Source organism: Staurois parvus, unplaced genomic scaffold, assembly GCF_062004578.1.
Source record: "Staurois parvus isolate SC_StPar_1 unplaced genomic scaffold, SC_StPar_1.0 ptg000572l, whole genome shotgun sequence".
In the NCBI taxonomy this organism is placed as follows: Eukaryota; Metazoa; Chordata; class Amphibia; order Anura; family Ranidae; genus Staurois; species Staurois parvus.
This window is the reverse complement of record NW_028318368.1, coordinates 994178-1007978: the sequence shown is the minus strand read 5'-3', so window position 1 is coordinate 1007978 and position 13801 is coordinate 994178. Positions and strand designations below refer to the sequence as shown.

Here is a 13801-nt window from a genome sequence, read left to right as displayed (position 1 = left end):
GGGGGTGGTCAAACCATAAATCAACCACAGGGTTTTAGTACCCCCCCCCCTACTTTATGTGTGAATGAACCCTAAGGGTGCTGCTGCCGAATGCAACTAAAGGCTCATTCACAAGGTGGTGAGGAGGTGATATATTGCCTCCTTATCACCTGATTTAAACTCGCGATTGCCATGCAATGCACGCGATTGCGACACGTAAGTACAATAATTAGAGGTTTAAATCAGGTGTGAGGAGGCAGCACTGTGCCTGGTGATCTTTGACTTCTCCCATGTTGTTCAGGTAGATCTCCACCTCTTTGAGGTTGCCTACCCCTGGTCTACAAGGTGCAGACTACTGTGTGTTGGAACTAAGCCGCACAACTACTGCTATCAGTCTCATTGCCCTGGGGTAGATGATGCCCATTATATGCTTCTCTCAAAGGCTAGGCCCCAAGCTAGGTTCCCTGCCCCCCTCCCACCTTCCCGCCTTTGTCTGTCCTGACAATGATATGAAGTTCCCGCATTGTAATACATTTCTTTGTGCTGCTCTCTAAAGCTGCAATTTTTCCTTTCTGCAGTTAAACAAATGAGCTTAAGTTTTTCCGTTAGTAACAATTTGGCAGAATATCATACCTTCATTGAATGTGAACTTTTGCTCTGAATAAATTCCATTATTTCCCTTAATTTTTTGGAATGAGGACTGTCCAGTTGAGGGAGAGATGTCTGCAATTAAAATATAATAATTCATGAAAACCTTAAACACACTAAGCCGAATTAAAAAATGCAAACTTGTTTTTTTTCATTGTTGCCATATTTACAGATTTACAGTTTCTGTTCCGCTAGCAGAACCACAATGTTACTTCCACTTTTCGTTAATAGTTTGTTATGTGTTATTATACTGCTGAAATGATTACATTCTCTTTTTGTCCTGGTGACCAATCTCATTGGGACAAAAGGTGTTGAGAAAACCAAAATATTACAGCTGTCACTAGAACAGGAGATGAGAGGAAGTCTTCAAATGGCGACAGCTGTTCCAGTTAAAACTGTCTAAACAGAGATACAGTCATGGCCGAAATTGTTGGCACCCTTGATATTTTTCCTGAAAATCAAGTATTTCACACAAAAAAGGTATTGCATTAACACATGTTTTGCTATACACATGTTTATTCCCTTTGTATGTATTGGAACAAATATAAAACAGAGGCAGAAAAGCAAATATGACATAATGTCACACAAAACCCCAAAAATGGGCTGGACAAAAGTATTGGCACCCTTAACTTAATATTTGGTTGCACACCCTTTGGAAAACATAACTGAAATCAGTCGCTTCCTATAACCATCAATAAGCTTCTGACACCTCTCACCCGGAATTTTGGACCACTCTTCCTTTGCAAACAGCTCCAGGTCTCTCTTATTGGAAGGACACCTTTTCCCAACAGCAATTTTAAGATCTCTCCACAGGTGTTCAATGGGATTTAGATCTGGGCTCATTGCTGGCCACTTCAGAACTCTCCAGCGCTTCTTTGCCATCCATTTCTGAGTGCTTTTTGACGTATGTTTGGGGTCATTGTCCTGCTGGAAGACCCAGGATCTTGGATGCAAACCCAGCTTTCTGACACTGGGCCCTACAGTGCGACCCAAAATCCTTTGGTAATCCTCAGATTTCATGATGCCTTGCACACAGTCAAGGCACCCAGTGCCAGAGGCAGCAAAACAACCCCAAAACATCATTGAACCTCCACCATATTTTACCGTAGGTACTGTGTTTTGTTCTTTGTAGGCCTCATTCCGTTTTCGGTAAACAGTAGAATGATGTGCTTTACCGAAAAGCTCTATCTTGGTCTCATCTGTCCACAAGACGTTTTCCCAGAAGGCTTTTGGCTTACTCAAGTACATTTTGGCAAACTGTAGTCTTGCTTTTTTATGTCTCTGTGTCAGCAGTGGGGTCCTCCTGGGTCTCCTGCCATAGCGTTTCATTTCATTTAAATGTCGACGGATAGTTCGCGCTGACACTGATGCTCCCTGAGCCTGCAGGACAGCTTGAATGTCTTTGGAACATGTTTGGGGCTGCTTATCCACCATCCGGACTATTCTGCGTTGCAATCTTTCATCAATTTTCCTCATCCGTCCACGACCAGGGAGATTAGCTACAGTGCCATGGGTTGCAAACTTCTTGATAATGTTGCGCACTGTGGACAAAGGCAAATCTAGTTCTCTGGAGATGGACTTGTAACCTTGAGATTGTTGATATTTTGCCACAATTTTGGTTCTCAGGTCCTCAGACAGTTCTCGTCTCCTCTTTCTGTTGTCCATGCTTAGTGTGGCACAGACAGACACACAATGCAAAGGTTAAGTGAACGTCTCTCCTTTTTATCTGCTTTCAGGTGTGATTTCTATATTGCCCACACCTGTTACTTGCCCCAGGTGAGTTTACAGGAGCATCACATGCTTGTAACATTCTTATTTATCCGCAGTTGTGAAAGGGTGCCAATACTTTTGTCCAGCCCATTTTTGGAGGTTTGTGTGACATTATGTCGAATTTGCTTTCTTTCCTCCCTTTTTTTGTTTTGTCCCAATACACACAAAGGGAATAAACATGTGTATAGCAAAACATGTGTTAATGCAATACGTTTCGTGAGAAATACATGATTTCCTGGAGAAATATCAAGGGTGCCAACAATTTCGGCCATGACTGTATCTCTCACCTTGGAAAGATTTCATCTAATTTTTTGTTGGTTTTAAATACACTTTAACTTAAAGGATAAGTTCACGTTTTGCTAAAAAATAATAAATGCAAATTTTTTTGCAGGTAATAAAATGTGCACTTATTATGTTTTGTTGCAGAAGCCTGTAAACCATCGCAGATGGCTGGTGCCATGCAGGTCTCCTGCAGACCTGTCAGTATATCTGCTTGCCTGTACAGGATGTACGAGCAAGCAAATATACTGACAGGAAGCTCTACAGCACCTGGTAGTTAATTGAGAACTACAAGCCGACAGCTGCTACGGCTGTTGGGACTTGTAATTTCTCATTCACAGAGGACTGTGAATGAGTGATGCGACCGGCATCACCATTTACCAGTTCATAAATGTGGTGGCTGCATTAGAAAAAAAATAGCTGTTGTAACATTTTTTAAAAATTCAGTGGAATTTGACTTTAAATCTTTACGTGAAGTGCATCTAAATCTGCTAGGGGACCTAACACTACCCTCTCCCCATACTGACAATTCTGCTGTGATCATGTGACCATTGTCACAGTGGTCACATGTTTGGAAGCTGGTCCCATTAGCTACAACTGTGTAGGAGCGGATATCCCTCACTTTGGAGAGGATTAATCTTATTTGATATTGTAAAGGGAATTTAATATATTGTAGCTTACCAATCATTAAATGTGATGGCTGCCTTAGTTTTATTTTTTAGGCTTTTTCCCTTCTGTTTTGAGAGTGCATACACTGCGTTACCTTTGGACAGCAGCCTTGCTAACTGCTTCCTAAATGCTGTATGTATATATACTGTTCAAAATAATAGCAGTCAGACATCACTAACCTGATCAATCACTATTTTTGGTAGAAATGATATTTCTACATGGCAAATAATTTACTAGCAAGTGTAGTAGAGTAATAGAAATCCAACAGACCCAACAGTCATGACATGCATGCTGCTGATTCTGTGTAATTGAATCACTAATTGAAAGGGGCATGTTCAAAATAATAGCAGTGTGGAGTTCTATTAGTGAGGTCATTCATTCTTTGAAAAACAGGTGGCAATTATTGCCCTTATTTAAGGAAGGAAGGCAGCAAATGTTGTACATGCTGGTTACAGTGCACTTCTCTCTGAAATTCTGAGGAAAATGGGTCGTTCCAGACATTGTTCAGAAGAACAGCGTACCTTGATTAAAAAGTTGATTGGAGAGGGGAAAACATACAAAGAAGTGCAGAAAATGATAGGCTGCTCAGCTAAAATGATCGCAAATGCTTTAAAATGGCAACCAAAACCTGAAAGACGTGGAAGAAAGCGAAAAACTACCATTCCAATGGATAGAAGAATAGCCAAAATGGCAAGGACTCAGCCAACAATCAGCTCCAGGAAGATCAAAGAAGGCCTAAAGTTTATGACAGCTCGGTCACAATGCTCTCAGCACAGAAACCTTGGCGGCCCATAAACACATACAGTTGTGTTCAAAAATAATAGCAGTCAGACATCACTAACCTGATCAATCACTGTTTTTGGTAGAAATGATATTTCTACATGGCAAATAATTTACTAGCAGGTGTAGTAGAGTAATAGAAATCCAACAGACCCAACAGTCATGACATGCATGCTGCTGATTCTCTGTAATTGAATCACTAATTGAAAGGGGCATGTTCAAAATAATAGCAAAGGCTTTAAAATGGCAACCAAAACCTGAAAGACGTGGAAGAAAGTGAAAAACTACCATTCGAATGGATAGAAGAATAGCCAAAATGGCAAGGACTCAGCCAACAATCAGCTCCAGGAAGATCAAAGAAGGTCTAAAGTTACCTGTGAGTACTGTTACCATTAGAAGACGCCTATGTGCTATGTGAAGCCAAGCTATCTGCAAGAAGCCCCCGCAAAGTCCCACTGTTGAAAAAAAGACATGTGCTGAAGAGGTTACAATTTGCCAAAGAGCACATTGACTGGCCTAAAGAGAAATGGCGCAACATTTTGTGGACTGATGAAAGTAAGATTGTTCTTTTCCAATAGAAACTTGTGGGGTGACATCAAAAATGCAGTTTCTGAGGCAAAACCAAGAAATAGAGAAGAACTGTGGAATGTAGTCCAATCATCCTGGGCTGGAATACCTGTTCACAGGTGCCAGAAGTTGGTTGACTCCATGCAACACAGATGTACAGCAGTTCTCAGAAACAGTGCTTATACAACTAAATATTAATTAAGTGATTCAAAAGAAAGCAAAATCTTCAAACATTTTTCAGTTTATATAGTGAATGTTTGAGTTTGTAAAGAAGAATACAAACACTGCTATTTTTTTGAACAGCCTAATATTCACTTTTCTTCAATTTTTTTAGAGGAACAACACAAATTTGATATATTTTTCTTCACGTTTTGATTTGGAATAGAATGTGTAGTGTTCCCAATGCATTTGTGTGTATGGAAATAAAAGCTATTAGAAGGATTTTGAGCTTTATTCACTTTTTTCAACACACTGCTATTATTTTGAACACAACTGTACATCCTCACTCGGAAGTAGTGATACCAGAATCCTGGTATCATTTTGTTCAACTGGCTATGGGCTTTCCTGTAGAACTGATCCGAGTAGCTTTAAAGCTGCCCAATCACTTCTACATGGCACAGAAAGGGCCCCCCCCTACTGGCGCTGTTCCACTCTCTGGTGCAATCAGGAAGCCCAGGACTGCTGCGACCTGTCGGGCCTGGTGAACATTCGTAGCAGTCCCTCCTCTGCAACGTCAAAGGATTTAATCACTTCTGGTTTCAGTTTGTTGTTTAGAAGCCGTTACTGGCTTGTAAAGCATCTGATCAAACCGATCTTGGTTTGATCAGCTACTTTTGAGAGCAGAGGAAACATCTCTCAGACCACAGATCTCTCAGTAAAGAGTACCTGTCACTGTCCATGTTATCACAAGAGACATTGTTCATACCTTGTGATAGAAATAAAGGTGATGCAAAAAAAACTTAGAGACAGTATAATCCCTCATCCCTCTGCTCAAATACGAACACTTACATAGGTCTCCCACACAGATATAAATAGTGATCGCACCACACATGTGAGGTATCACCAAATGTCAGAGAGAGCAATAATTCTAGAAGGTGACTTCCTGTATAACTTTAAACTGATAACCTGTAAAGGCTTTTTAAGCATCACCAATGGAAAATTAAATGTGCCGTAGTTTGTTACCATTCCACAGACGTGCGCAATTTTAAAGCATGACATGTTAGGCATCTACTTACTCGGCGTAACATAATTGTTTAGAATCCATTAAAGTGTACCTTTTCCTGAAACTTTGCATTTGATAAACCACTGTGCAAATATTGACATAAAAATGAATTATTATTTTATTTCCCCTGGCCTTTGTTTTCAGAAAATAAATAGTGTTTGAGGGCTCCAAGGAATTCTTTAGCAAAAAAATGCAGATTGTTATTCATGTGAGATTGTTACATGCAGATTTAGATACACTAACAAATTAACGCTGAACTACAGCTAGCACTTTTTAAGCAGTTACAGCAACAGTTTTTTTCTCTTTTGGGATAAAGGCTTTACATAAAATCTGATCATTGTAAGCACCCCTGTTAGTGTTAAATGGTTTGTCTCAAACCTCTAACTGCTACATCTGCAGGACAGTTTGTTCTGTTGGAAAATCAACACACTTACTGGCAGGATCACTTAGTGAAAATAAAAGAAATCCTAAAAATGAAAACAAATGCAACCATCACATCTAAGAATTGGTAAGCTGCACTATAGTAAATGTTTGCTTTTGGGTTTAATATTGCTTTAAGTTAACAGGAGAGCAGTCACATTGTTGCACTACCACAACAAGCTTAATGGTATGAATAACTTACAGCTTCTGGGGTGATGTGTGCAAAGGAAGGCACATTAAATATCCCTTGGATGAATTCTGGTGGTGAACTGACACCCAACCACAGGAACATGAAGACGCCATTGGCCAAAAGGAATATCCCTCCTTCAGATAAGCGCTCCTCAGAACAACGGACAGCTGAAGGAATGGCATCACTCTTGGTGTCCATCGTATGCTTTAGTTAAATTGAAAACAACATAATTATTTACTGAGTAGAGTCATTGTTCTAATACAGATATACAAAACCACACTGAAAGACAATAAACTCAAATTTAACCCCTGCCTGCCCATCTTGGAATCCCTTTAAACAGCTCTGAACATGCAGGGGACTGGAAGGACTGGCATGTGACCATTGTCATGGTGGTCACTTGTTTGGAAGCCTGTCCCACCAACTACCAATCTTTAGTTCAGACTGAGAGCTGTCTTTGTGCTGGGAAGCGCACAGTGATCTGAGATTGTTTTTACTGGATTTCTTGTTCCTTTATATCTGCAGAGATTTTAAAGTCTCTATTGTTTACAATGACAGATATTCAAAAATGTAATGTTTCTGCACAGAACCTCTTCACAATTATCTAAGGCAGCCTGTGAAATGCTCTTATAGATTAACTTTTCACGGTTTTATAGCTTTTATACAGCAACCAGCAAAATGTGAGCACTTTTCAAAAGACACAGTGCAAGCTTTACCTTCGCTTCATTGTGCTTCTAAAGTAGTGTCATCTGCTATCATTTACACACAGGTAACTTGAATGCTATGATTTAATCTCTATTTTTATAATGATAAGGTTCTATAATTCATTTTCAGAAAAGATTGGCCTCAAAGAAGGTCAAAGCTAAGTCCAGCCCTGACTGGGGCCCACTTTGTCTGCATGCTCCTTCATACTAAAATCAAATAAAAGTAAAAGTAAAATGAATATAAGCAGTTATATCAAATGTATTCCTGCAGTTACATTTGCGGTTACCAATGATGGTGGCTATAATATTTTACAGATGTAAATATAGGTGAAGCCTTGGTGTCATCTATGTTGGAAAGTATTGCAAAATATATTCCCATGGGCAACAAGTTTAAAAGGCTAAAAATCAAACCTATGTGGCTTACAGACAGTTAAAAAAGCTATAGATAATAAGAAAAGAGCTTTTATTAAATATTAAAATGAAGGAACGCTATCATTGTTTAAACTTTACAAACAATATAACAGAATATGCAAAAAGGAAATCAAGGCCGCAAAAAAATTAAAACAAACGACAGATTGAGAAAGATAGCAAGACAAACCCCCAAAAATTCTTCAAATATATTAACAGTAAAAAGGTCAGGTCTGTGCATGTAGGCCCTTTACAAAATAATCTGGAGTGGGTGACTGGGGACAAAGAGAAGGCAAATTTATTTAATACCTTCTTCAGCTCTGTGTATACAAAGGAGCATGGGGGAGCTCTTGTCCATAATGGGTATGGTATTGACACAGCTCCAGATGATCCACATTGGCTCACAATTGATATGATCCAAAAATATGTAGACAGAGGTGAGCAAAACCTTGGACAGAGAGGTGACGGTGGACATGAAATACTTGGATTTTGCAAAAACGTTTGACACAGTTCCCCACACATGGCTAATGTGTAAGGTAAAGTCTACAGGCTTGGAAAAATACGTATGAAAATAGATAGAGAACTGGCTAAAAGATCGCATTCAGAGAGTAGTGGTTAATAATTCATACTCTGAATGGTCTAGGGTTGTCAGTGGTGTACCCCAAGGACTCTTACATTTTAATACATGTATAAATGATATAGGGTCTGGGAATAAAAATACCATTTTAGTCTTTGCAGATCACACCAAGCTGTGCAGTGGAATAACTTCCTTACCGGGTGTCTCCAACTTACAAGCCGACCTCAATGCACTGTTTAATTGGGCAACTATGTAGCAAATGAGGTTTAATGTTGATAAATGTAAGGTTATGCACTTGGGGGCTAAGAATATGCATGCATCATACATACTGGGGGGGGGGGGTACAACTGGGGGAATCAATGGTGGAGAAGGATCTGGGAGTTCTGGTAGATCACAAGCTTAATAATGGCATGCAATGCCAAGCTGCAGTTTCTAAAGTGAGCAAAATCCTCTCTTGTATTAAAAGAGGTATAGACTCCAGAGAGAGAGATATCATATTACCCCGGTACAAATCATTATAAAGTCCTCATCTGGAACATGCAGTTCAGTTTTGGGCACCAATTTACAAAAAGAACATTGGGGAACTGGAGAAAGTACAGAGAAGGGCAACCAAACTGATAAGAGGCATGGAAGAGCTCAGCTATGAGGAAAGATTAGAGGAACTGAATTTATTCTCTCTTGAGAAGAGGAGATTAAGGGGGGATATGATCAACAAGTATAAATACATCAGTGGTTCATATAGTGAACTCGGTGTAGAGCTATTCACCCTGATGTCATCACAGAGGACAAGGGGGCACTCTACGTCTGGAGGAAAAGAAATTTAATCTCCAAACACGGAAAGGTTTCTTCACAGTGAGAGCTGTGAAACTGTGGAATAGACTCCCTCAAGAGTTGGTTCTGGCCAGCTCAGTGGATTGCTTTAAAAATAGCCTGGATTCTTTCATAGATACACAGAATATAACTGGATACTAACATTTATAGGTAAAGTTGATCCAGGGAATATCCAATTGCCTCTCGGGGGATCAGGAAGGAATTTTTTTCCCTGCAGGAGCAAATTTAATCATGCTTTGCTGTTTTATTTTGCCTTCCTCTGGATCAACTGTGGGTATAGGATTATAATTTTTTTTTTTTTTAATGCTTGAACTGGATGCACTTTTGTTTTTTTTTCAGCCAGACTAACTATGTAACTATGTTTCTGCTGTAGTGTACTCAATGTTTGACCACCAATGCACCTGCTGTTATCACTTACTAAGGGTAGAAGCAGTGGATAGAAGAAGAGCTGGGAGCTGGCCACATCCATAGACATAAGCAGCTGTCTCTGAAAAGCCCGCTCATCAGTGGCAATCTCTGGGCTGCCAACCAGGACCTCATTCTTTAACAAGCAGTTCATGTAGACTGGAAGCACTTTCATGGAATCAGGAAGGATGAGCTGGTAGGAAAGATAGTAAGAGTATTATACACTTTATGTTCCAGAATTAAAATTTAAATGTCTTGAATGTAACAGAAAATTGACATTCATTGCAAAGAAACTCTATGACGTGTATTGTGAGATACCATGCTTACTGAAATACATTGCTCAAAAAAATTAAAGGAACACTTTGAAAACACATCAGATCTCAATGGGGAAAATCTCATGCTGGATATCTATACTGATATGGACTGGGTAATGTGTTAGGAATGTAAGGATGCCCCATCGTTTGATGGAAATGAAAATTATCAATTTACAGAGAACTGAATTCAAAGACACCCCCAAATCAAAGTGAAAAAATTATGCAGCAGGCTTGTCCATTTTGCTGAAATTTCATTGCAGCAACTCAAAATGGTACTCAGAGACATTCACACCAGTGGCCTGCTGGAGGTCGTTTTGTAGGGCTCTGGCAGTGCTCATCCTGTTCCTCCTTGCACAAAGGAGCAGATACCAGTCCTGCTGATCAGTTAAGGACTTTCTACGGGACTGTCCAGCTCTCTTACAGTAACTGCCTGTCTCCTGGAATCTCCTCCATGTTCTTGAGACTGTGCTGGGAGACACAGCAAACCTTCTGGCAATGGCATGTATTGATGTGCCATCCTGGAGGAGTTGGACTGCCTGTGCAACCTCTGTAGGGTCCAGGTATCGCCACATGCTACCAGTAGTGACACTGATACCTAGCCAACTGCAAAACTAGTGAAAAACAGTCAGAAAAGATGAATAGGGAAAAAAATGTCAGTGGCCTCCACCTGTAAAACCATTCCTATTTTGGGGGTTGTCTCATTGTTGCCCATCTAATGCACCTGTCGTTATTTCACTAACACCAAAGTAGCTGAAATTAACAACCCCCTCTGCTACTTAACTGATCAGATCAATATCCCAGGAGTTTAAATGACTTGATGCTATACTCTGATTAAAAAGTGTTCCTTTAATTTTTTTGAGCAGTGTACATGGGCTGCTTTTGCTGAAATCTTCTGATATCAGCATAAGCATACTAATCCAGCAGCTTTAAAGTGGTAGTAAACACACAGTAATAAAAAAAATGGTCCCCTAGCAGGCTCATTTCATAATGAGAACAGGATTAGTAACACCCTAGGATTCCCTCTCACTTCCTGTTTTGGCTATGGGACAGGAAGTGAAGGGAAATCTCTGCGTCAGAAAAAGATGGCTTCAGAAATAGAAAATGTTCCTTTTGGAGTGGACCAGTCAGAGCCCAGACCTAAACCCCATGCTGTGGAATGACCTCAAGAGAGCCGTCCATAGCAGACATCCTACAAATGTGTCTGAGCTGAAACAGGCTTGTAAAAAGAGATGGTCAAAAATTCCCCCTGAAAATTGTGCAGGTCTGATCTAGAGTTACCAAAAACACTTGCCTGAAGTCATTGCTGCCAAAGGAGGTTGGACCAGCTATTGACTCCATTGGTTCACTTACTTTTTCCTCCAGCACTGTGAATGTTTAATGGGTGTGTTCAATAAAGACACAATAAATTAGAATTAACAGCTTCCCAACCGCCCTATAGCACATATACTGCTACGCGAGGGTGTTCGCGAGCCGTGCGTGTGCCCTACCCACACTGCCATTCGCAGCTGTCAATCACCGGGTCCCAGTTGGAGATTGCTCACCAGCGCCCGGTGATTTCTGTGGATCTCTGATGGGGAGGAGAACTGTTTTGTTTACTAACAGTTCTCCTCCTTGTCAGCTCAGGCACAGCACAGCCATCCAGAGCAGTGTGATTACAGTGAAGCACACTGACACCGCCCCATAGTAAAACACTCCCAGCACACAGTTAACCCTTTGATCACCCCCCATGTTAGCCCCTTCTTGTCAGTGCTTTTTTTAACACTGATCACTGTATTAGTGTCACTGGGGATGTCAGTGACACCAAGTCAGTTCCCCCAGTGTCAAAATGTCCGCCGCAGTCCCACAGTCCCGCTGTAAGTCGCTAATCACCGCCATTACTAGTAAATAAAAAATGTAAACAAAAATCCCAGTATATTTACCGCCATTTTTAAACACTATAACGTTCACGTGAATCAATTAATTTACACGTATTGGGATTTTTTCCTAGCAGACATGTCGCAGAATACATTTTGGCGTAAATTTATGACGAAATTTGATTTTTAAAATTTGTTTACTGGACAAGTTCAATAGCAAAAAGTCAAAAATATTTTTTTCTGAACCACCTCCCGTCCGTGTATATAAACGGCCTCCCTGCACCCTGCGAGGTCCCGATCATGTGATCACTGATTGGCCAATCAGTGATCACATACAGAGTAGTAAGCAAGATGTCACTTCTGACATTGCTGACATTGCTTACTACTTGTGAAATCTGTGAACGATCACAGAGGTCACAAGGTACAAGGCTATTCACAACAGCCTTGTACCATGTGACAAGCTGTGACCAATCACAGCTCACACAGTAGTTCGCAATGGCTGCAAAAATGCAGCCAGAGAGAAGGAGAAATGATTGCTTTTACAGCCTTTATGGGTGTAAAAGCAATCAGTGTAAAAAAAAAAAAAAATCATCACCCCCCACAAGTAGTACAGTGTCACCATGATGATACTGTACTGCTAGGGTGACAGTATGTAAAAAAACACACATAAATAATAAAATAAAAATGTAAAAAAAAAAGGTTTAAAAATTATAATTTTTGGTTATAAACTAATTTGGGTTATTTTTTTTTTTACTAAAAAGATAACGGAATAAATTTTGGCCAAGATTTATTTGCAAAATTTTATAAGAAAAACACTTTTTTTCAAAATTTTTGGACTCTTTCATTTACATAGCAAAAAAAATAAAAATCCTAGTGGTGAATAAATACCACCACAATAAAGCTTTATCTGTCTCAAAAAAATGCTAAAAAAGCCATATGGGTACAGTGTTGCATGACTGCGCAATTGTCATTCAAAGTGTGATAGCGCTGAAAGCTGAAAATTGGGCAGGAAGGGGGTGAAAGTGTCTGAACATGAAGTGGTTTAAAATTGTTGGACTTTTTTTTTAATACTGCAAAAAATGAAAAACACACCGGCGATCAAATACCACCAAAAGAAAGCTCAATATGTGGGAAAATAAGGATATAAATTTCATTTGGGTGCAGCGTTGAATGACCGCGCAATTGTCAGCTAAAGTAACGCAACGCAATGCAAAAAATGGCATGGTCAGGAAGGGGGGGGGGTAAATCCTCAGGAGGGCAAGTGGTTAAGCACATTGTGTTTGTTGTGACTAAAGCTCCAAACACACATTGAGAATATCGGCCGAATGATCATCGGTTTTTATTTTGCATGCTAGTTTACATATCGAAAATAAAGAGGTTACTAAAGTCACGAAAATTCTTGTACGACAGAATAAAAATTCGGAAACGATGTAATGTATTGTATTTTCAGATGAAAACTGTACTGACTAAAACAAAACGAAAATCATACGATCTGGTATAATACGAGAACAATTTCCGTGCTTCTCCCTTCTTAATTTCAGATGAAAGCTGTGTACTAACGATCAGATTATTGTAAGATGGTTCTGAAAGCGGTATTATTCGTATCATTTTCTGATTACGTGTACTAGGCATTAGATCACATTTTAATGCAAATTACTGCAGCAAACCTGTCAATTTCAATGGGTTCAATTACTTTTTCTTCCCACTGTATGGATCCGTGAGGCTGCATTTACTAAAAAAAAAAACATTTTCAAAAGAATCTCCAGCTATAACCATTTAGTTTACAAAGCGACAGGCTGCGTCCAATTAGGAGTTGAATGCCTTTCCATCATACAAGGCACGTGTACAGTTACAATAAATGAAAGCACTAGTTTGAAGTGAGCTTAATAATACTGGGAAATAAGCAGCCAGAATACAGTAATGGTGATAAGAACAGAGAGATAATGACATACAAAACTGCATAAGCAAAACACTTGATTATTCATACTTACTTGGCTAACAGCCGAGGGACTTGCACAGTGCTTCCTATAGCATGCTAACATGTGAGCTGTCTGACTGATCAACACATCACGCACTGTCTTCAGAGGGTGATGCAGGATTGCTTTGTAAGCTGAGATGACACAATACAGTGAAAGGTTTAAGGGGGATTGCATATACTAGCACACCATCATTTAAAGGTACATCTCTG

At 39.8% G+C, this 13801-nt stretch overlaps 1 protein-coding gene across 3 annotated transcripts in view; it reads right to left on the bottom strand.

Moving 5' to 3' along the window:
• The window catches only part of SEC24D (SEC24 homolog D, COPII component), a 160858-nt gene that overhangs the window by 7814 nt on the left and 139243 nt on the right, over window positions 1-13801 (bottom strand). For all 3 annotated transcript variants that reach the window (XM_089691782.1, XM_089691784.1, XM_089691783.1), the window contains exons 19-22: window positions 13605-13723; window positions 9460-9639; window positions 6537-6728; window positions 613-702 (exon numbers count right to left, since the gene is read on the bottom strand). In XM_089691782.1, the coding sequence (XP_089547908.1) occupies window positions 613-702; window positions 6537-6728; window positions 9460-9639; window positions 13605-13723 (581 nt within the window). The remainder of the gene's footprint in view (window positions 1-612; window positions 703-6536; window positions 6729-9459; window positions 9640-13604; window positions 13724-13801) is intronic.